This window comes from Silene latifolia, chromosome 6, assembly GCF_048544455.1.
Source record: "Silene latifolia isolate original U9 population chromosome 6, ASM4854445v1, whole genome shotgun sequence".
NCBI lineage: Eukaryota > Viridiplantae > Streptophyta > Magnoliopsida > Caryophyllales > Caryophyllaceae > Silene > Silene latifolia.
In genome coordinates, this window is record NC_133531.1 from 58,020,916 (window position 1) to 58,043,135 (window position 22,220).

A 22,220-nucleotide genomic window follows, 5' to 3' on the forward strand; every position below is an offset into this window, starting at 1 on the left:
AATGTTTTGTATTAAGAGACAGAAAAGAAAAGGTTCAACACGGTTACTCTATAGAAAATTGTTGAAACTATTTTGTGTGTATCTGTGTTGTAATAAATATACTTATGTACTGTATATGTTAAATCAAAAAAATTAACAAATTTTAAATGTTCACGTAGTATAGAATAGAAATTGATATTAAATTAAAGTGTAAGTAAAATATATATTATTCGCAGTTTTTCCGTTTAGAAGTAAAAACAATATAAATGGAATTAATCAGTATTGGGCTATTGGCCCAATTGTAAACATATAAATGGAATTAATCAGCTTGGTTTAGACGGGAAAATATTAAAGCTCTCTTATTCTTTAAGTATATAAGGAGGATGCCTACCTTTCAATCTTATAATGGTTACATTTCAGACTAAGATAATATCATTTTTACACAAACCACCCTTTTTTATGTCGTGACCATCTGAATTCATATATGATTCCATTTTGAACACTCTTTCAAATCAATGAACCTATTATTCAACATGGTCAATTCATGGACTATACAACCAGTTGTATATGTTGTACGGTGTAGAATCTGAGCTTTGTGATAAAGTATCCGAGTTTTATGTTAAAGAATATGAGCTTTATTAGAAAATATTGAACTCACTCGTTTACATATTAAAAACATGAACTTTAAATTAGCTCAGAAAGAATACATATAAACCCGAATTCTTATACGTTGGTTGTACTATGCTTATGGTACAACTGGATGTATAATCCTATTTGTGTATTTTTTAGCCATTTAAATGAATGTGCTATTTTAAAAAACTACCCACTAACCACTACAATAGAAAAGATCATGGGGGTGGGAGTACCATACACCATACACCATACACATGGGTGTATGGTATAAGAATTGTCACTTTATTCATTTTCACTAAATTTGGTATGTAACCCGACCCATCACAAGGTAAAGCCGGATACTACATGTCTTCAGTCTTCAGGAGACTAATTGATTAGCACAAACCCCTTTGAGGCTTTGAGGATCAAAACCCCAAACCCCCAAGGTTGAAGCTTTCTCAAGTTTTAATGGACATCAACCCCTTCCCATAGTTGCCAACATAGTTCATGTCCTCTCTCATTTCCCCAAAATGGCATTCTTGTCAATTAACACAATCTCTCTCAATTCACACCCTCTCATACACTTCTCCAATCTCTCAAACAACTATTCCCACATCATTTACAGCAATCCACACTCCATAACATTCTCTAAAACACCAGTTTCTCCAATCACAGCATGTCTCCCAAAAAACCACCCTCAAAATTCACCCATTTTACCCCATTTACCCTCCATCCACAAAAAAGTTCCAGACTTTGTGTCAAAAAATGCTTTAAAACTGATCTTTGGGTCCATAATTTTGGTGGGTTCATTTAATTGCAGGTCTGTATTAGCATCACCAATCCAAAAAAATGATGTAAATTTAGAGGAAAAACTTGAGAAAGAAACCAAGGAAGGAAGTGGTGGTGTAGTTGAGGAAGATGAGGAGATGTATGTGAAGTTATTAGAGCAACAACCAAGAAATGTGGAAGCTTTGAAGATGGTGGTGAATGTAAAGATGAGGAAAGGGAAGACAAAAGAAGCTGTTAAATATGTGGAAATGTTGATTGATATTGAACCTAGAGAAGTTGAGTGGAGGTTATTGCAAGCTCTTTGTTATGAGATGATGGGACAGTTTAGTAAAGCTAAGAGATTGTTTAAGGATGTTCTTAAGGAAAGACCTCTTTTGCTTAGGGCTTTGCATGTAAGTTTATCAACTTTCTACTCCCTTTGTGCCGATTATTTGCTTACCTTTTATATTCTTTGTGACGGGTTAATAACCGAAGGTAAACAAATGATTGGTACGGATGGGAGTATCTTTTTAATGCTGTGGTGTTTATGTTATTTCTGTAAGATTTTTAGCTTAATAGTGTTGGTTGTCTTGTTGTATTTGCTTATTATGGTACGTTTAATTTTGTGCACTTAAAGCACTGAGGTAATGCTTTACTGTTGTTGTATCAATTGTTAAGGGGATTAGAGACTAAATTTAGATTTCAGTGATTTAGAGGACTGGTTGATAATTTGATATGGCTATGTGGATGATAATGCCAACATTAATCGTCAGTGTGATAGCTTTGAATCGATGTAGTTCAGGAGAGTGTTTGTTGCCACAGTTGTTTGGGAGCTAAATTTTTTTGCTTGATCTTAAGATGAATATGAATGTTTCGAGCTGTAGAAAGAAAGGGACTTGAATTTGAAGTCTTGGAATCACACTAAGCTCTTAAGTCAACAGCTTCTAGAAAACATGAAATTTTACTTATTTGCTACGGATTACTGATTAGGAAGACTCCCTCCGTCCCGGTCATTTGTTGTCCTTTGCTTTTGGCACAAAGACCAATGAAAAAGAAAGGGGCCAATTACTAAATGACAAGTGGAACAAATTGAGTGTGAATGATCAAATTGTTCATCAAGTTCATTCTTAAAATATAAAGGACAACAACTCACTGAGACCTCCCAATATAGAAAAGGACAACAAATGACCGGGACAGAGGGAGTATCTGTTTACGTATCTTTTGGCCTTTTACCAGTGTCTAGTGTCCCTTGTACTTCAGAAAGATGTATTCAGTCCATGGGGGGTGTCGGGGTTTGATGGAAAAAAAGAAAAACAATCAGGGATTTCGTGGTTTGGGTATTTTATTCATTTCAAGTTGTGGTAATTTTACACCAGATGGTTGGAGTGCAGTTATACACTTAACTCCTTATACTCTAATCGATGCCTGCTTACTGTGACAGTCACCTCTAAGCACTAATCGCCACTAACTCATGTCATTGAGGAGTTAAATCCACTTGTATATTCATGTTTATTAGTGTACTGTTGAGTCCCTTGCAAGACTCCCATAGAGTGATAGAGGCAAGTGGGCAGATGTGAGGTTTCATCTTAAAACCAATTGGTAATAGGTGCCCGCTAACGTAAAAGCTATGTCGTCTCATTCTATTGATATGGGTCAATGCTATGCACAAACTTGGGAAACTGCTATCTGTACACCGATGAGATTAGTCCGTGTCTTAAATCTTATCAGTATGATAAGGCCCTAGAAGTGATCCTGTCATAATGATATCGTGACAGGATGTTCTTATGTTATTCTGTACTCTTCTGCATGTCAGGGCTTGGCAATGGTAATGCACAAGAACCGTGAAGGACCTGCAGTTTTTGATATGTTGAACCAAGCTCTCGATCTTGCCCAACGTGAAAAAAGAGTTACTGAAGAGAGAAACATTAAGATTTTGGTTGCACAAATGCATCTGGTCAAGGTGATTGTCAAATTTATCCTTTAGCTTATTTCGAATGGTGATGCTAAACTATGTTAGCATATACTGTTATTCATCTGTTTGAACTTTTACTAGCTTGTAAATACTTCAAAACCAAACAACAGTTGCCTTCCTGAATCATAAAAGATGGCGTGTGGCTACGATGGAAGTATACGACAGAGAAAATAATGGCCATGGTCTTGAACATGCAAGTGTTGCTCTGATTGTCTGATACTATTTTTCTTCAGGGAGACCTGGATGAAGCTTCAAAGAAATACCAAGAGCTGATTATGGAGAATCCTCGAGACTTTCGGCCTTACCTATGCCAGGTAACCGAACATGAAATTATCAACCTGAACTTATAATGAGCCTGGTCAATTTAACATGAAACTATTCAACTGAATGAACTTGAATTCAGCTAATGAAATTGCTGACAATGTAATCCCTTATTGATCTGAATCGATCCCCGGTAAACTAAAAACTGACCCGAATGGACGATGACCATTACCCGACAATATCCGAATCCAATGTGACTTGACTAATCTGACCCTATTGCAACCGCTATTTCGAACTGTTCCTTGGCATTTTGGCGGCTTTCTTGCAGGCAGTAACTCATGAGTTACATGCCATATTTCAGGGAATCATTTACAGCTTACAGGACAAAAAGAAAGAAGCTGATGAGCAGTTTGAAATCTATCGGAATCTTGTTCCAGAAGAATTCCCACAAAGAGGATTTCTAGAAGATGTTGTCCTGGCAGCAAAAACTGAATCAAGAGAACAGCTGGAGAAGGAGTTCAAAACGCAACACCCATACAACAAGGCATAACTATTGCACTGTGAAACTTCGCTTTCCGTCACAGTAAGATTCTCGAAAGTGGTTTTATTATTATGTGATTGGGCTGTAACTATTTGTCATGGGGGGAGAGAGAGAGAGAGAGAGCATCATCATCAGTCAGTGCATTCAAGTAATTAGGTTACTTGTCCTAGCTTCTTAGGTTTTGTAGGAAACTTGCATTTGGGACTTCTTAAACCTTGGTTAGAACTTAGAAGGGCTAATAGAAAATTTTCTTGACTGCAATTTGTTTGCAAGTTTCACCCCATTGTATATACGTATTACTCTGTATGTCATCCATTTTTATTTTTGCTTTTGGATCAAACCAAGTGGGGTTTTTGGTGTTTATTTCCTACTTGACCCGCCTTACTACTATTGGAGCTACTCCCTTAACTTCACACACCTCTTCCCTCTCTCCATTCACCCAACCATCTCCATCCTCTACTGTCTCTACTAACAACCCTCTACCCCACCCCCACATCACACTTGACCTCTTCCTCCAACCCAAAATCAGAACTGCTTTGGATGAGGGAGGGTTTTTGGTGTTTTGAAGCTGTGGTGTGGCTGGGTTGGAGGGTGGGGGGTAGTTAGGTTGTGGTTTGGAGGTCGAGAGATGGTGGGTAGGATATGGATAAACTTGTAATTGTATTTTCTAAAAACTTCCCGAGAATGGAAACATAAAGAAATGTCTAAATGGACCATAATGCATTACGTATAGGCATGGTTGAGAGTCTCGAGACAAAGGGACTAAGGGAGTGTGTATGAACCCTTTGAAACCCTTTGCCAGTTGAGTGAAGCCAATAACAGAGCAAACCACCTTTTTTTTTTTTTTTTTTTTTTTTTTTTTTAAGGTAAGAAAACTAGGTTGATCCTCTGGGGTAGGACCAACCTATCTCATCCTTTCGAATGAGGGAGGTAAGTTGAAGCCACCGGCTATCAAACCACCTCGAAAGAGTTGGACATGAATGTCCAATAGAAGCTATGAAGTCATCAACCTTGTTGGCTTCACGAAAGCATTGTTTAATTATCACTTCATCAAAAAAATGAAGGTCTAATTTCACATCCTTAATAATACTAGAAATTTCCTAAGGAATTTGCCAGGTACCTCTAATCGAGTTAATCACACATAAATTATCACCCTCCACAATTAACTTTGAGATTCCTAAATATTTAGCTGCTAAAATGCCTTCTTTTAAAGCGAGAGCTTCCGCAACAAGAATACTATTGGAACCGCACTTTTTTGCTCCTAACAAAACGACTTTACCATTGTGATCTCTTATTGAATATCCTAAGGCAGCTTTACTACCTTCTATTCTCGATCCGTCAAAATTTAGCTTTAGGAAACCGTTTCTAGGTTTTTCCCACCAAATTTCTTCCTTCCTAGGATTGTTTCTAGCTGACTCTTCTATCTCGGGATTGTTGAGCAAACAACTTCTGTTTTAGCCTGTTCATTTCTTTCTTACCAACCCCCCCAATAAAAGGAGTTCATAATGAATGTTCAAGTAGTGAAAAAAGAAGTAATTTGAAATTAGAAAATGGTATCATGGATTTATTGTTTTGATACAATTTCCGTAACTGGGTTCTGCTCTTAATTGAGTTCTGCTCCGAGTCCTTGCTCGCATCCTACTTTATTTGGTGGCATGACCAGCTTATTTTTTTTTTTTTTTTTGGAGGAAAAAGCATGACCAGCTAATATTTTTGTATGAAGCTTTAGTGCTATATTGGTTCATTTGGGAGAGACCTTTTGAAGGCAGGACTGCAGGAGTATATATACTATGAGACATGGTATTCAACCTCAATTCAGGATATGATCTCAGTAGAAGTCGTTTAACTTAAAGATTTGCCCATCATAGCTAGAAAGATCCCATCGGCGTTCGGCACTTCTCAAAGTTTGTGGGTGCTATGATCTTTATGTTCCACATCCTAGAGTCTGAGTAAGCATGTTCACACTTCACAGTTCATCTACTCCTGCAATGAGTCAATGACTCATGCCAAGAACAATATCAAACTAAACAATTTGGCATAAACAATGTCATCACATGACAATAGCTCAGCTTTGAAGTCAACCTCACAAATTTCTCTTAAAAGGAAAGGAAGGTAAAGGTCACTATATTTGAATACGAGTAATACTCAGTGAAAGCCGTTGTACAACTAACGACGACTTTGTCCTATGTTATGCATCTCATATGGTGATAGCAATAAAAACAGAGACAGGTCGTATGCGGTATGCCTGATCAGCTCTCAGCTCTCAGGTCACAAGTATCCTGTATCCAATGAAAGAGTATGAATCAGATGCTTAGTGGGGGCTTGAGGATGCCTTCATTGAACCTTAGACGGGTTGCTTCAGTTCCGGTAGAGTAGTCGTAGTGCATCAATATTTAAGGATGCCTTTATCGAACCATAGGATGAATTTTATCAGCCCAATAGGAGGCAATAACAGTAAATAAATAATAAATCGGTTATGTTTATGCAACTTCAAATTTATAACGTTAGTGGCCAAATTGAGTTCACTTATACTCTGCGTAAATATATCCTTTGCCATCATATCTCATAGAATCTGTGATGATCGAAATAAATTTGAATATTAGATCACACCTTTTTTTAACAATCTTCTAAGGGTGATTTGATTCAAAGTATCAGAATGGATTGAATGAATTGTAATACCATAAAAGTACGAAGTTAGAACCCCATTCTTGCTCACAAGTGTTTGGTTCGATCTTGGAATGGATTGAGTATAGTAATATGGTGGAATGGATTTAGAAACTTGGGTTTATACATGGGTATGAGATTCCAAGGGGTTGAAATGGAGTTAGAATCCATTGGGTATCTAACTCCATTCCAAAACCCTCCAATCAAACATTAGAATGGATTGAATCCATTCCGATCCATGCCAAAAACTCCAACCAAACACCCCCTAATTCCCTTCTACAGTAATAGCTACACAGAGTATGAAGTGTTAATTGTCGGTAGAGTTGTTCATGGGCTGTCATGTCATGTCATGGCTCATGTTATGTCGAATGTCTACTAGGCCGAATCTACCCGGTCAGCCAAAAAAGTTGATTGATCAGTCTCAATTCTCAAACCCAAGTATTCATCCATTTGATCTATGACGATATTTATGCTATTTGTGATTTGTTGGAGAGTGTCTCTTTTTCTTTTATTCGTAGAAATTTTAACAAACTTGCTCAAGAACCATGGGCGGATCTAGGGGACGTCCGGGTGGGCACGTGCCCACCATGAATTTTTAGGAATAAATTTTTTATAAGTAACAGAAATGATCAATAGGGTTATGTGTAGGGATGGCAATGGGTAGGGTCTGGGTAGGGTCAACCTAAACTCGGACCCGGACCCGAGATTTTTCCTTTGGACCCGTACCCGACCTAGACCCGCAAGGGTCTAAAATTTGAGGACCCATACCCGGACCCTATGGGTAAGGGTAGGGTCTGGGTCTATCCGCGGGTCCGAGTTTCAGCCACTTTAGTAACAATCCCCACGAGCCCATGTACCATCCCCACGGATTATGGAGCAGCAAGCACCATGGGAGAGGAATACCAGCTGAGCTCGAGCGAGTTCCTGCACAACTCGTGCGAGTTCCCCTGGAGCTCGCACGAGTTCTTGAGCAGATATCCCCATTCTAGAGCCAATCCCCACGAGCTACTCTGGAGCCTTGCAAGAAGATGGATTCGTTTTATGGGCTTATCCTTCATTTAAACCCTTAGTTAACCCTAATCTTATAACCCATATAAATACCTTATTTTGTAATATTTCTAATTAGTCATGTTTATGAATGCTTAGGCTTGCTTATGGTTAGATTAGAAAACTCTCTAGATTAGGAGTATATTAGTCTTTAAACCTTTACACAAAGCACTTTAATCTTTGAATAATTGTTCTTTCAATTTGCCCTTCAATAGTGTAATACCACGGTTTTTTGAGTCTAGTAAACTCGGCCGAATAGGGTTAACTCGGCCGAGTAGCGCGTCGTGTGTTTCTGGTCAGGCTACTGTCCAGGAATACTCGGCCGAGTATGGTAATACTCGACCGAGTATGCTCAATACTCGACCGAGTATCCGGTCTGACGGGTTAAATTCCGCAGTTTGGTTAAGGTGATTAGGGATTATTATAAATTACGCTTTTACGGTTTCTAAATCATTTTTACCAAAACTCAACGACGCTCATATCTCTCTAATCACTCTAATCACTCTCAAGCCTAATTGATCGATCGCAAGTCTACACTTCCGTCTCTTGTCTCGATTTCTTTGGTAAGTCTCTAGTTCTTGTAATCAGCTAATAGGTTGTCTTTTAGGGTTTGGTCCTAATTATTGTTTTGGGTTAATTTGGGGGTTTGGGGTTTGGTCATCATATGTGTTGATATGGTCGTTTCTGTACCAAAAATAAATACCTAGCTACTACTAACAGAAGTCAGCGGTAAGTAGGGTCGATCTCCACAGGGAGGCGGTTTACTATCTACTTGTCTATTCTATCTGTCTAATGTCACAATCGGGGGTTTTGATTGTGTTAACTAAACTAGAGAAGCTAAGGCAAGAAAGATAAAAACAGGAGAAATTAACAATAAGAGAAGGAGAGAAATATGCTAGGAATCGGTCCACCGTGGCAGCTACACTATCGGGTCAACTGAGTCGATTAATTTATTGATAAGAAGAGCGAGGTCGTCACCTTTCGGTCCTTAAACCTACGATTATACCCTTTCGGTCTCTAATCGCCCTAGGGTCTCCCTAACTTAGCTTTCGCCCTAATTAGGTATCACCTATTGTAATTAAGCAAGCCTTCCCTTCCAATCTTTCGATCCAGGTCGGGGGTAACTAAATAAATCGGTCTCCTGCATGCATTCATTCAACCTAATGACAATTATATTGCTTAAAACAATTCTTATCGCAAAACTAATCTAATCATGTCAATCCTAACATATTGCTACCACGGCTTCCCTATTCCTAACATATTAAAGGAATTAGCTAGACATAATTAAATAAAGAACATAAATAATAAAGAGAGGAAGAGAAATAAACATTAAATTAAAGAGGAAAAGGGAGAGAAAAAATTACTGAAATAGATCAGGAATCAAGGAAGAACAAAGTAACTGGAACAATGTATTAAGTGTCGAGAAAGGGGAGAAGAGAAGAGAGGGGAGAAGAAGGAGAGAGATTACAAATGACGTCATACTATCCTATTTATAAGAAAATAGGAATTATTTAACCTAATTGACGGAAATAAATTAAAAAGCCCAAGCCCGTAGGATAAACCACTCGATCGAGTGATTTAGAACCACTCGATCGAGCAATTCAGAGCTCAGACCGTTCGATCGACCAAACAAAGTGCTCGATCGACTAAACACTAATATGGAACTGGTCGATCGACCATATAAAGTGCTCGATCGACTAATTATTCAATCTAAAAACCACTCGATCGATCAGTAAAGTGCTCGATCAAGTGAATACTAACTTCAGCAGCTCATAATTCTCGTTAGTTAGACTTTGACTTGTCCTTTTAGCTCCCGAAACAGCTTCACGCATCCCAAGATAGCTATAATTCCGCTCCAAATCCACTCTTCCTCCAAATGCATGCAAAATGGACGATAAATGGCTTGATTTCATTACTTTTGGGTTCATTCATGCAAATAAGACAAAATAACTCAAAGTAGCATATTCGGGGCATTTCGTAGCATATAACTACGATAAAAGCATGGAAATACGTGCATGAAAAGGCCTAAAAAGACTATATAAAATGCACGTATCAAATCTCCCCAAACCAAACCTTTACTCGTCCTCGAGTAAACTAAATGCAAACTAATGGGAACGGAAAAGATAACTCAGAGCTTGCTACAAATGCCCACTTAAGCCAATTTAATGCAAGCAAACTGATAAGTAGCATTTTAGTCGTATTTTGACCCGCATTTATACTTTATTCCGACTCGATTTTGTGTGCTTAATTGTCTAATAAGCTCATTTAATTACTAATTTATAATAATGAGTCGTATTAGTTATATTTAATAATTAGTCGGTTTTATATAATATTAGTATTATTTTATTATTATTATATTAATTTATTATTATATTAATTTAATGTGTAGGTGAAACGGGAAAGCCAGGCGGAATAATAAGAATCAAGACGAGTCAAAGTGACGGGTCAAAGCTACAAGTCATAAAGGAGGGAAATGAAGGTCAACCTTTTACCTCCAATTACCAAAGTTAACCCCCGCCATCTTTGTGTTCGACACCCGAATAAATACTACTTTTATTTGGTTCTTTATAAATAGTTTTTGGTACCGGAAGTGACGACAAAAGCCGGTCATCAAAATGGCGCCGTTGCCGGGGATGGCGTTAGGTTATGCTTAGTTAGTTGAAGTTTCTAGCTTTAGTCTTTACTGGTTGTTTGCTTGTTTGTGTAGCTTGTGTGCTTCTTGTAGAGTGTGTGTGATTTTTGCCTTACCCTAGTGTGTAAAAGCACTAGGAGTCTTACGGTTTGTCAAGTTGTATGCCTAGGAGGAACCACCAAGCTTTGCTCTTTGACTCCGATCCCGAAAGGCTTTTTAGAGCCTTAAGGAATAGGACCATTGCAAGGGTTAGAACCTCTTCTCAAGCAACCATAAACCAAGCAAATTCACCCACCCAACCTCTCTTTGAAAACACAACACAACAACAACCAAACAACACCATTGATCACCCCCTAGAAAATCCTTTCTACAATTTCCAACTCCCAAATACTCCACCTCAAACACCACCCCCTCATATACCAAATCTACCACCAATGGCTTTACGTGACCATAACCGTCCTAACCACAATGATGCTTGTGACCCAATTAATTTTGGCGCCTTGGCTCCCAACAACTTTGAGATGCATCCCGCCCAAGTCGGGTTGATTGAGAAGGATTTGTTCGGGGGGCATATTGAAGAGGATGCCCATGCTCATCTCCGGAAGTTTAAAAGAAAAGTTTCAATGATGAAGAAGAATGGGGTGTCCGAAGACACCTTGAGAATGATGTTGTTTCCGTTTTCATTGACGGGCAAAGCGGACCGATGGTTGAACATTCACCCACCGGATACTTTCACTACTTGGGATGCTCTGGCTAAAGCATTCATGGCCAAGTATTACCCTTCCTCAAAGACCGCGATGCTTCGTAATGAGATTCATACGTTTCAACAAGAGGATGGAGAATCTTTGGGTGAAGCTTGGGACCGTTATCAAGACTTGATAGCAAGTTGCCCCCACCATGGAATACCGGAATGGTACATCACTCAAACATTCTTCCAAACTTTGCTACCGAGGACTAAGGAGATGGTAAATGCCTCCGCGGGGGGAGGATTTGATCACTTGAGTGATGAAGAGGGCACGACATTGATCAAGAAAATGGTAGATTCGGAAGCAAACTATGGTTCTAGAGGAAACATGCTAAGAAGGAATGGGAAGTTTCCTAAGGAAAACTCCTCCAACTCCGAGACAAATGCCAAGCTCGACTTACTCACAAAACAATTTGAGAAGTTTCAAAGAAATCAAGTGCACCAAGCCGCAACCTCACATGGGGCACCCATGGAGGAAGTGGCTCAAGTCTCAAGTTGTGAACTTTGTGGAGGAAGTGGTCACACATATGACTTGTGTGCCAACAATTACAACAACTTTGATGGGAACAATGTGCAAGAGGTGAATGCTTTCCAAGCATTTAACAATTTTTCCAACCGTCCACCTAGACCCTCATTTAACAACAACCAAGGATCCAACCAAAACTTTGCCAACCAATCTCAAGCATATCAAGATTATAAGGGTAACCAAGGGAACCAAGGTAATCAAAACTTTTACCAAGGAAACCAAGGAAACCAAGCTAACCAAGGGTTTGGCCAAGGATTCAATCAATGGAACAACAACAATGGGTTCAATCAAGGATACAACAATAATCAAAGGTACAACCAAGGGCAAAATCAAGGGTTCAATCAAGGGTACCAAGGGAACAACCAAAATTCCAACTTTAAAGATCAAGGATATAGTTTTTCTCTTCCAATTTTCAACCAACCTTTCAACCAAGAGCCACCACCCCAAGCAAGCAATACCATGGGAGATGATAAATATGAAAACTTGGTGAAGTTGATAGGGGATTTGGCAAGTAATACCCAACAACAAATCAAGAGTCTTGAAGCTAAGATGGCTTCCCAAGCTCTCATGAGTTCTCAAAAACCACCGGGTGTACTTCTAAGACAAGGGCAAAATCCAAGAGACCCTATAAAGGCAAAGGAAGTTAATGCTATCATGGTTGGAGTTGAAGAGGAAAGAGAAGAGTCATTTGATTTGCCAAGTCAAGAGGAGTTATCTTACACTACTCCCTTTTCCATGGCTATGGAAACATTCCAAGAAGTTGACCGTGAGCCCGAAAAAGAGAGCATAGAAGACTATGTGCTTGAGCAAATAATGACAATTCATGGTACAAGCTTGGATGTTGAAGTTGACCCGGGTAAGGGAGAGATGATTATGACTTCACCAACCACTATGAGTGAAGAATTTGTGCTTGAAGAAATTGTGAAATCACCAAATGTGATGGTAGAAGTTGAGAAGAGCCCGGAAGAAGAAGAGGTGGTGATGATAGAAGAACACTCTTTGGCCAAGCAAGAAGAAGTCATTTCTAGAAGAGTGGACATTAGTAGACATGAGCTTGATGCCTCAAGTGAAGAGTGCAATGTAGTCAAGTCTAAAGAAATTTCCGTCAAACTTGATGACCCCGGGAGTTTCTCAATTCCATGTACCGTTGGTGACCAAAAGGTGGATAGTGCTTTGTGTGACTTAGGGGCAAGTGTGAGTGTCATACCACTTGCCCTTGTGAAGAGGTTGAATATTTCAAGTTTAGCCCGCACTTCCATTACAATCAAACTTGCCGATGGAACAATCAAATCTCCAAATGGGATTCTCAAGGATATCATGGTTCAAATTGGTAAGCTTTCAATTCCTACCGACTTTATTGTGTTGGACATTCCTATGGGAAGACGCTCCCGTATCATTCTTGGTAGGCCATTTTTGGCCACGGGAGGAGCTATCATAGATGTCAAAGAGGGACGATTGTCATTCAAAGTTGGGAAGGAAAAAGTTGAATTCAAGCTACCACATGCTTCAAAGAAAACCGTGGTTCAAAACATGTTTGCCGTGGAAACATTAGAACTCCATGAGAATGAAGATGAGAACATGGAGCTCTTAATTGCTTGTGAGCCGAAAGTTGATGATGAGCCACCGGATAAGTTCCTTGAAAAAGAAGTGAATGTTAAAGATAAGTGTGGGGAAATGGGCAAGACTTGGGAAACCGAGTTCAATTCTAGCACCAATACCCCTCCAAAATCAAAACCGGGAATTGAAAAGAAGAAGCCAAAAAGATGGAGGAAGAGATCGAAAGGAAAAAGGGTATGTGACCCTAATGTTGACAAAGAGACTAAGGAAAAGTTTGAAGAAGAAATTAACCGAAAATGGCAAGAAGTTCAAGATGCCATGAGTAAGTTGCATGCTTTGATGATGAAGAACAAGGGTTCATGTGTTGTTGATCCTTGTATTGAAGGTAGAAGGTTGGTGGGATCTCGGGATATTGATCCCGGTTGAATGAAGTCTTTGAATGAAGAGGTTTGGTGGAGTTACTTAAGAACCACCGCATTGTATATATTCTTCCTCTCTTTAATTAAGTTTTTACCTCATTTTGCATTTAGTGACATGATCCGATAAGGAGCTAATCCAAATTAGCTCTCTTTGCATTCATATAGTATAGTTGCATCGTATTTCAATTTTGCATATAGATTAGATCATGCATTGCATATTTATTTGAAAATCACTAAAAATTTGAAAAATAAAAAAAAAATCAACAAAAACATGTATTTCATTTCCGAATTTCCTCCACACATTTATTCCCATCAAGAATTATGTAAATAAACAAGTGTGGGGAGGAAATTCCATCATTTTAAAAAATACAAAAACATGTTATTTATTTTCAAATATTCAAAAAAAATCCAAAAACATGTTCTTTAATTTCGAAAAATTCAAAAACCACCAAAAATATGTTGTTTATTTTTCCTATTCTGTCCCTATACTTTGTTCCATTGAGGACAATGTAAATTTCAAGTGTGGGGAGGGAAATATCCACTTTGTGAATATTGTCTATATTTGTTCATATCATTATATACTTGTAAATTTAAGAAAAATTAAGAAAATGCCTAAAAATTGAAAATTTTCTGAAAAATACAAAAATATTGCATTGTATATATATGTTTGGCTAACCTTTGGCATATGCATTGACCATTTGAGGCAAAAAGGAGCTAGAAGTCGCTTGGTAAACTCGATCTAATCTCTTACTCCTTTACCGTTCTTTCTTTTTGTATATTGTATATTTGAAGGAGAATGGGATTTTGTGCCTTGGATGTTCCCTTGGGGAACTTGTGGATTTTTGGTGTTGATGTGTTGCTAGGATTAGTCAAAACTTGTTGCACGTTTCAATTTATGTTTGTTTAATTTCCGCATGCAATGTGTCTTGTATATATTTGTTTGTGCTTAATTTGCGTTTGCATTGAGTTTGTGAATACATGTTTTTGAAAAATGTGGTCTAGGGAGGGATTATGATACTCCAATGATGATTTATGTCTTGACCGTGTCTTCCCCCTCCCCATGGCTCACACCCGTGTCACATGGTTAGCATATGGAAAAAGGGCATGTCCACCAAGTTTTGGCCGCCTTGTGAGACCGAGAGGACCGTAGGCTAGACCTAGACCTCGACTTAGCTACTCAAGTGTGAGGATTAGAGCCTCCTAGGGTCGGTGCATTCATACCCGACCCCCAATAAGGATTGTGAGTAGGTCTCCTCGCGAGACGTGTTATGTCTAGACGCATAAGTGTGTCATTCCGTCCTTAGGCCATGATTTGCATTTCATTTTTTGTGCACAAGTTATGAAATAAAATTTGTTTCCACATGCATATGAACCTCACATAGCCAAATTGCCTTGTTTTGTCCCTTCCATTATCTCCCTTTTTGATTCACCCCCTTTGAGCCTCAACCTATTCATTTGGCAAACTCACTAAAATAGCTACATCCCATAACCACCCTTCCTTGATCAAGAATTGGTCGGTTTTGTAGTAGTGTTGTAGGAGGTGATTCGGGTCATAGTGGTGGATAGTATACATATCCACTTGGGTCGGAACTTGGTATGCATTTGGCATTGTATATAATTAAGAGGTTTTGAAAAAGAAATGAAAAAAAAACAAAATAGAAAAGTGAAAAAGTTGTGAAAAATTCAAAAAAAGAGTTGGTTGTTTTGTATATATTTGTGTTAAAAGAAGAAAAAGGCAAGCAACACCCCTCCTCATCATTAAACGGGGTAGAAAGAGCCGTTGCTAAATAAAGGGGCAATTTGATGTTTTTCCAAAATGAGTCGGGTTTACACAATTTTTGCAAGACTTGAGAAACCGAGTCTTTGTTAGGGTGTAGACGTTACCATTTGTTGAAATAAGAGGAGTACTTTCAAAGTTTTTCCAATTTGAGTTGGGTTTATGCAATTTTTGCATAGTTTTGGTGATCCATGCTATGTTAGGGCATAGACGTGTCTCATGTGTTGCAATAAGAAATGGTTGTGATGTGTCGACAATTCTTGATTTGAACTCCACATGTCCAAACGGTGCTTGCACCAATCCCGTTTCGTCCTACTCCTTAGCCTCGTTACAACCCTTATTTCATGGCTTGTGCATTGTACTTTTTGCATCTCATTTGGACATAGGACGGTCTTACACATTAGATTGCGGGCACGTTCTCACGAGTCGCAGTAGGAGAGTGTTTGGGCTACTTTTTGTACAAAAAAACACCCGGTCTTTAAATGAGTGACGAGTGAAATCCGTGAGGTTGTCGATAGTCTAAGTCCCCTTAGCCATGGGTCTCTTTTGGTTGAATCTTGCGCGTGTCGTGTCATTCTTGGAGGACTAGCCTTGCTTCCCCTTTTCCCGCCTTAGAATGTGTTTCTTTGGCTTTTGTGAACATATTTGGGTTGCTTGTGCCACGTTTAGGGAGTTGGCACCTCGTTGAGGTTTTGAGACGGTTTCACCTAACCTAGACCTTTCTATTTTGAAGCAAAACGGCCGCTTAGATGAGGAAAGCGGTTTGGCTTTTTGTGATGCATCTTATATGTTGATTCGTGCTTAAATGTTGGATGTGTCAAAATTTTCCGCAAGCCCCCACTTGCCTTGCATCGGAATGCATACCTCATTGTGTTTCGGTGTGAGTTGAAGGGACGGAGAAGGCCCGTTAATTGCCTCTCATCGGATATTATTAATTTAGCTAGTCTTTTATATTAAGGGTCTCAGTTTAGTTTAAATGAGCTTACTCGAGGACGAGTAAGGTTTAAGTGTGGGGAGATTTGATAAGTAGCATTTTAGTCGTATTTTGACCCGCATTTATACTTTATTCCGACTCGATTTTGTGTGCTTAATTGTCTAATAAGCTCATTTAATTACTAATTTATAATAATTAGTCGTATTAGTTATATTTAATAATTAGTCGGTTTTATATAATATTAGTATTATTTTATTATTATTATATTAATTTATTATTATATTAATTTAATGTGTAGGTGAAACGGGAAAGCCAGGCGGAATAATAAGAATCAAGACGAGTCAAAGTGACGGGTCAAAGCTACAAGTCATAAAGTAGGGAAATGAAGGTCAACCTTTGACCTCCAATTACCAAAGTTAACCCCCGCCATCTTTGTGTTCGACACCCGAATAAATACTACTTTTATTTGGTTCTTTATAAATAGTTTTTGGTACCGGAAGTGACGACAAAAGCCGGTCATCACAAACTAACACTTATAGCAAAACAGTCAAATGCAAACGAGTTATAACATGTTTATAATATAGCTGAACCGTCGACCTTGCAAGACCTTTAATAATGGACGCTCACGGGTCACTCTTCTCTCATGAAGCAAAGGGTGAACATAAATATGTAAGAGAGAAAGAAAAATAGTTGCTCACCTAGACTACGACCTACATAAACATGCATGCAACTAATATGATAGACAATTCTAGCTACCGTACACACATTCCAACCAAACAAGGTCCTGTCACAGCCGAGGGCTTACAAAAATATGGTAAAGTGAGGCAATGGGTAAGAAAAAGGCAAAACATTTATGGGAACGTGGAGGTATAGGTGATCAAGCTATTACCTAAACAAAACCATGTGACAACATCCATTTCCAACTCAATTATGAATTTAAGCACGAGTGCCCTTTATTTGGCACAAAACTCACCAAACCAAACTGAACTTACTCCTCAAATGATATAAATAAAGCATAGGAGCAGAAACCGTCTCATTGAACAACATCTTTTTTTTCTTTTCTGATTTTTTTTTCTATCACGTCTTTTTCTTTTTTTTTTCGAATTTTTCACGTTTTTTTTCTTTTTTTTCACGTCTTTTTTCATCATCCTCCCTTTTTTCATAGATTACCAACTCCGAATCAATATAAAACAAGCCAAACTTGGCACGATGAAACATGTACCGCAGAAACATACACTAAACTAGCTTGACAAGGCAGTCTAAATTTGGAATGTACTTAAGGGTCAAAAGGCAAATTTGGCTAATGTGGAGTTAAATGGGTAAAAATGAAAGAAAGGGAATTGTAAGCACCTCCCTGCATGTGACACCAACCACTAACCCGAATGTATGTAGGCAAAAAGCAATTGAATTTCATATACGTGCAAATTAATGATACATGATATGCAAGGAGTAACTACTCACAATCCTACATGAAACCGGTCATAAATGACACCAGTTTAAAAGGCTCTAGATCTTAGAATTTATAAGTAGGTTGCCAAAATTTCAGGTCAAGTATATTCGTTCAGCTAAATTTTAACATAAACTCGTAGATATGCAAAAGACAAAGCTAAAAAGATAATTAGTCTATGCAAGGCTTAAGCAAAAAGACAGTTGCAGTGCAATTTCATCATTGAAATCTACCGTTCCGACTCAACCTACATGCTAAAATAAACGTGAAATTTTTCTTCTGTTTTCAATTTTTCAATTTTTATGAGATTTTAAATTTTATAAGAAAAATAAACAACAATGCATACGGAAATTAAACGTGATAACATAAATGCAAATAAAAACAAGATGCAGACACAGATATGGATGCATAACCTCCCCAAACCAAACCGTACAATGCCCTCATTGTACCCAAACATGGAAAGGAAATGCAAACTGAAAGAGAAAGAGAAGTAAATACGGAAAGCTCACAAGATTGCGCGAATAAGGGACCTCCCCAAACCGACCATGAACATGGGAGGTTGCTAAAGGTCCGGAATACCGTCACAGGAAGCGAATCCAAGTCAATAACACTCGATGGCAGTCGAACAGTGTCCGATCGAGTGAACTGGGCATCCAAAACTGCTCGATCGAAAGGATATTAGGTCGATCGAGTTGTTCTTTCTTTGCAGGTGCTCGATCGAGTAAAATAAATGCTCGATCGAGAGGATTTAGCAGCAAAAGTGCTCGATCGAGTACATAAAGTACTCGATCGAGTGATCCTCAGTGTATACCTTCAAAAACGCAATAAAAGTGGCCCGCAAACTAACAAAACACGCATAGCTGAAGTAGTTTATGGTACGAAGACCATTTATTACAACTAAAACTGAAATAAAATGAAAAACAAATAAAAATAAATCTCCGGATTGCCTTCCGGGTAGCGCGAGCTTCAGACAGGTCCCAGCTCGACCCTCTTTTTCTTCGAGACTCTCTAATTAGTTACAATCAAAACAGCTCAAAGCGCGCAGCATGAGATCATACATCTGCGCATGTGCTACACAAAAATGTAAGTAGCACCACAGTGGAATAAAGAAATAGGAATTGAATATGTAAAACTGTTTAAGTCTAACAAATTTCCTATGGGAGCTCCTAAATTTATCCACAAAATATAGGAGCGCGGGAGCAATAGACGATAAATTAAGGTCCCTATTCAGATTAGCAATTTTGACATGACAAGTACGGTGAAGGACAGTTAAATTAATTAACCATCTGGGAGAGGGTATATTATTGAAATACGAAGCATGAGTAGTATGAGGCATTATATTATTCAAACAAACAATAATGGAATTATCGTTAACTACCTCCGGTTGGTTGCTCTCAACGAGGGAATCATAGATAAAAGAATTTAGTACCTTTTCCGTACTAGGAGCAATTACCGACTCAGCTGCTTCTTCGTCAACCTCCTCAGTGGATTTAATCCCGTAAATCTCAGTCTCAAGTGCATCCAACTCGGCCTTGAAAAGGGGTGATTCACCGTAACCATTATCATCATCAAAATCGTCATCTAGAATGAATCCAAGTGACGAATCAAAGCTCCCACTGGCCAACTCACTCGATCGAGCAGAATTATCACTCGATCGAGTACTTTCCTCCTGCATTTCACTCGATCGAGTAGAAATATCACTCGATCGAGTAGAAATATCACTCGATCGAGAACTTTCTTCTGGAAATTCACTCGATCGACTAATATAAGTCACTCGATCGAGTGATTCTTCTGACAAATTTGAAGTCTTCGTGTAAACTTTTGAAATATGATAGAAATTCGTCATCCGAGTCATAAAAATCATCCTCAGCATTGGGCAACACGGTTTCTTCAGGGGAAAAACCGCTTTCAGTAAGGTATACCTCTTCTGGTTGCCAACTATCCGACTCGGCTGACTAATCGAGCAATTTGGACTCGAGCTTCTCAAATCGCGCACAAGTGCGTCTATCATCATCTTGCACTTGGAATGCAAGTGTTTCCAATAAAGACTTCAGCTCCGCAATCTCTTCTTTCTGTATATCAGGAGGATCTTGTTGCGATGGCCATTGGTAGGGTGGATGTGGCGGCACAACTACAGAGGCATGGCTAGCTCGTCCCCAAAGCCTGAACTCGAGGACCTCGTCAGTTTCTGCCATGCAAAGGGCTGCATTGTGCTCAGCAGAACCACATCTCCCGCAGTATATCACCTGCTGCGCCATATAGTGGGACATAGGTGATGGGTCAAAGGTACTCAAGCCTTCCCTTTGACAATCTTTCACCTAGAACTGTCTAGGTAGGACCTGTAGGGCCTATCAAAACAGCACTCAAGGAAAAAGATTAGAACTGCCTCAAGGAATAAATTCCTTGAGACCAAAAACAGACGAAATAAAACAAGCAAATAAATAGTTGCCTCCCCGGCAACGGCGCCAAAATTTGATACGGTCGTTTCTGTACCAAAAATAAATACCTAGCTACTACTAACAGAAGTAAGCGGTAAGTAGGGTTGATCTCCACAGGGAGGCGGTTTACTATCTACTTGTCTATTCTATCTGTCTAATGTCACAATTGGGGGTTTTGATTGTGTTAACTAAACTAGAGAAGCTAAGGCAAGAAAGATAAAAACAGGAGAAATTAACAATAAGAGAAGGAGAGAAATATGCTAGGAGTCGGTCCACCGTGGCAGCTGCACTATCGGGTCAACTGAGTCGATTAATTTATTGATAAGAAGAGCGAGGTCGTCACCTTTCGGTCCTTAAACCTACGATTATACCCTTTCGGTCTCTAATCGCCCTAGGGTCTCCCTAACTTAGCTTTCGCTCTAATTAGGTATCACCTATTGTAATTAAGCAAGCCTTCCCTTCCAATCTTTCGATCCAGGTCGGGGGTAACTAAATAAATCGGTCTCCTGCATGCATTCATTCAACCTAATGACAATTATATTGCTTAAAACAATTCTTATCGCAAAACTAATCTAATCATGTCAATCCTAACATATTGCTACCACGGCTTCCTGTTAGAAATCTATATCTCATTACTTAACATATTCTTATATGTTACAAATTAAATTTAGTCATAAAATTAATTTAAATCTTATGCATGCAAACTAAATAAGAAGAGATAAGAAAATCAATTTCTCACCATTTAAATTTCGGTCAAATGGGCACCAACAAGATCTCCTTCTTGTTAGTTCTTGAGCTTTCCAATATTGGATGAACATTCATGACTTCAAAATAGAAGCCCTCCAATTAGTAGCATCCAAGACTATCCCTTAATCCCACAAACTAACATGTACTAGATATTTGTAATGTGGTTTACCTTAAAATTGATTACTAATACTCATATACTACTACTAGTATTATTAGTAATTGATATGAACAAATTAGATTCATAAAAAGGACTTTTATGAAGAATAAGAGAGAGAAGGTATTGTTTTTATTAAACATAAGAAGAATGATAAAAATTGAGAAAAACTCTCTCAATACTATCCCAAAACCGGTGGCTTCATATGGTCTTAAGACCATTATTATTTTTCTTTTTGTCTTCACAAGACAAATGTGTAAGTCTTTTTCCATGGTCATGTCACTATCAAGTGTTATGGACAAATGAATAAGACAAATGGAAAAAGACAAAACTACTCATATAGCCCACCAATTTTCGGTTTCTATAGTGTAATATGGAGTCCATTTTATTTTTGTCAATTGTACAATTGTATGTCATGTGACATGTGACATGTCTTATGTCATGTTTTAATTTAAAATGCATATTTAACAAATTAAATATCATTTACAAATTAAATAAATCATATTTAACAAATTGACTAGTAATTTAAAATTACTTTCTCATAAAATGGTCATTTAATTACTAGTTAGTATAATTCACAACATCTTGTAATTATAACTGACTTATCATTCTCATCTCGTGTGTTTCGCAAACACCGATTAATTTTAGTAATATAACTTCTTAAATTACTATATAAAATCTCATTTAATCACATTATAATAAGATGTCATTTTCTCTCTTATGATAATAATTTGTTCAATTTTAAGGAATTAATTAATCTGTATCGGCATACAACTAATTAATCTTTTCAATTAAGGGAATCGTCCTTTAGGTGTGACCTCAAGGGATCAACTGATCACCGCCGTCGCACGACAGTAATGTCAAACTCTAGCCAGCCAATCATTACCGATATGTGTGGACCAGTTAACTATATATGTAATATATCATCCCTTTCGTATTCTTGGTATGAGATTTAAATATGTGATCAATATGATCGACAATTGTGATCGCATTATTGTCG

At 38.3% G+C, this 22,220-nt stretch overlaps 1 protein-coding gene and 1 non-coding gene across 2 annotated transcripts; one reads left to right on the forward strand and one right to left on the reverse strand.

Moving 5' to 3' along the window:
* Positions 1–995: 995 nt before the first annotated feature.
* LOC141586814 (protein SLOW GREEN 1, chloroplastic-like) lies at positions 996–4,463 on the forward strand. Its single transcript, XM_074408179.1, has 4 exons — positions 996–1,772; positions 3,173–3,319; positions 3,565–3,645; positions 3,954–4,463. Exons 1-4 carry the CDS (start codon positions 1,122–1,124, stop codon positions 4,140–4,142), a joined length of 1,068 nt encoding a protein of 355 aa, XP_074264280.1. The 5' UTR covers positions 996–1,121; the 3' UTR covers positions 4,143–4,463.
* A 6,810-nt stretch (positions 4,464–11,273) lies between these two features.
* LOC141589434 (small nucleolar RNA R71) lies at positions 11,274–11,380 on the reverse strand. The gene has a single exon (XR_012520373.1). It is a non-coding gene; the product is annotated as a small nucleolar RNA R71 (small nucleolar RNA).
* Between the last annotated feature and the right edge of the window lie 10,840 nt (positions 11,381–22,220).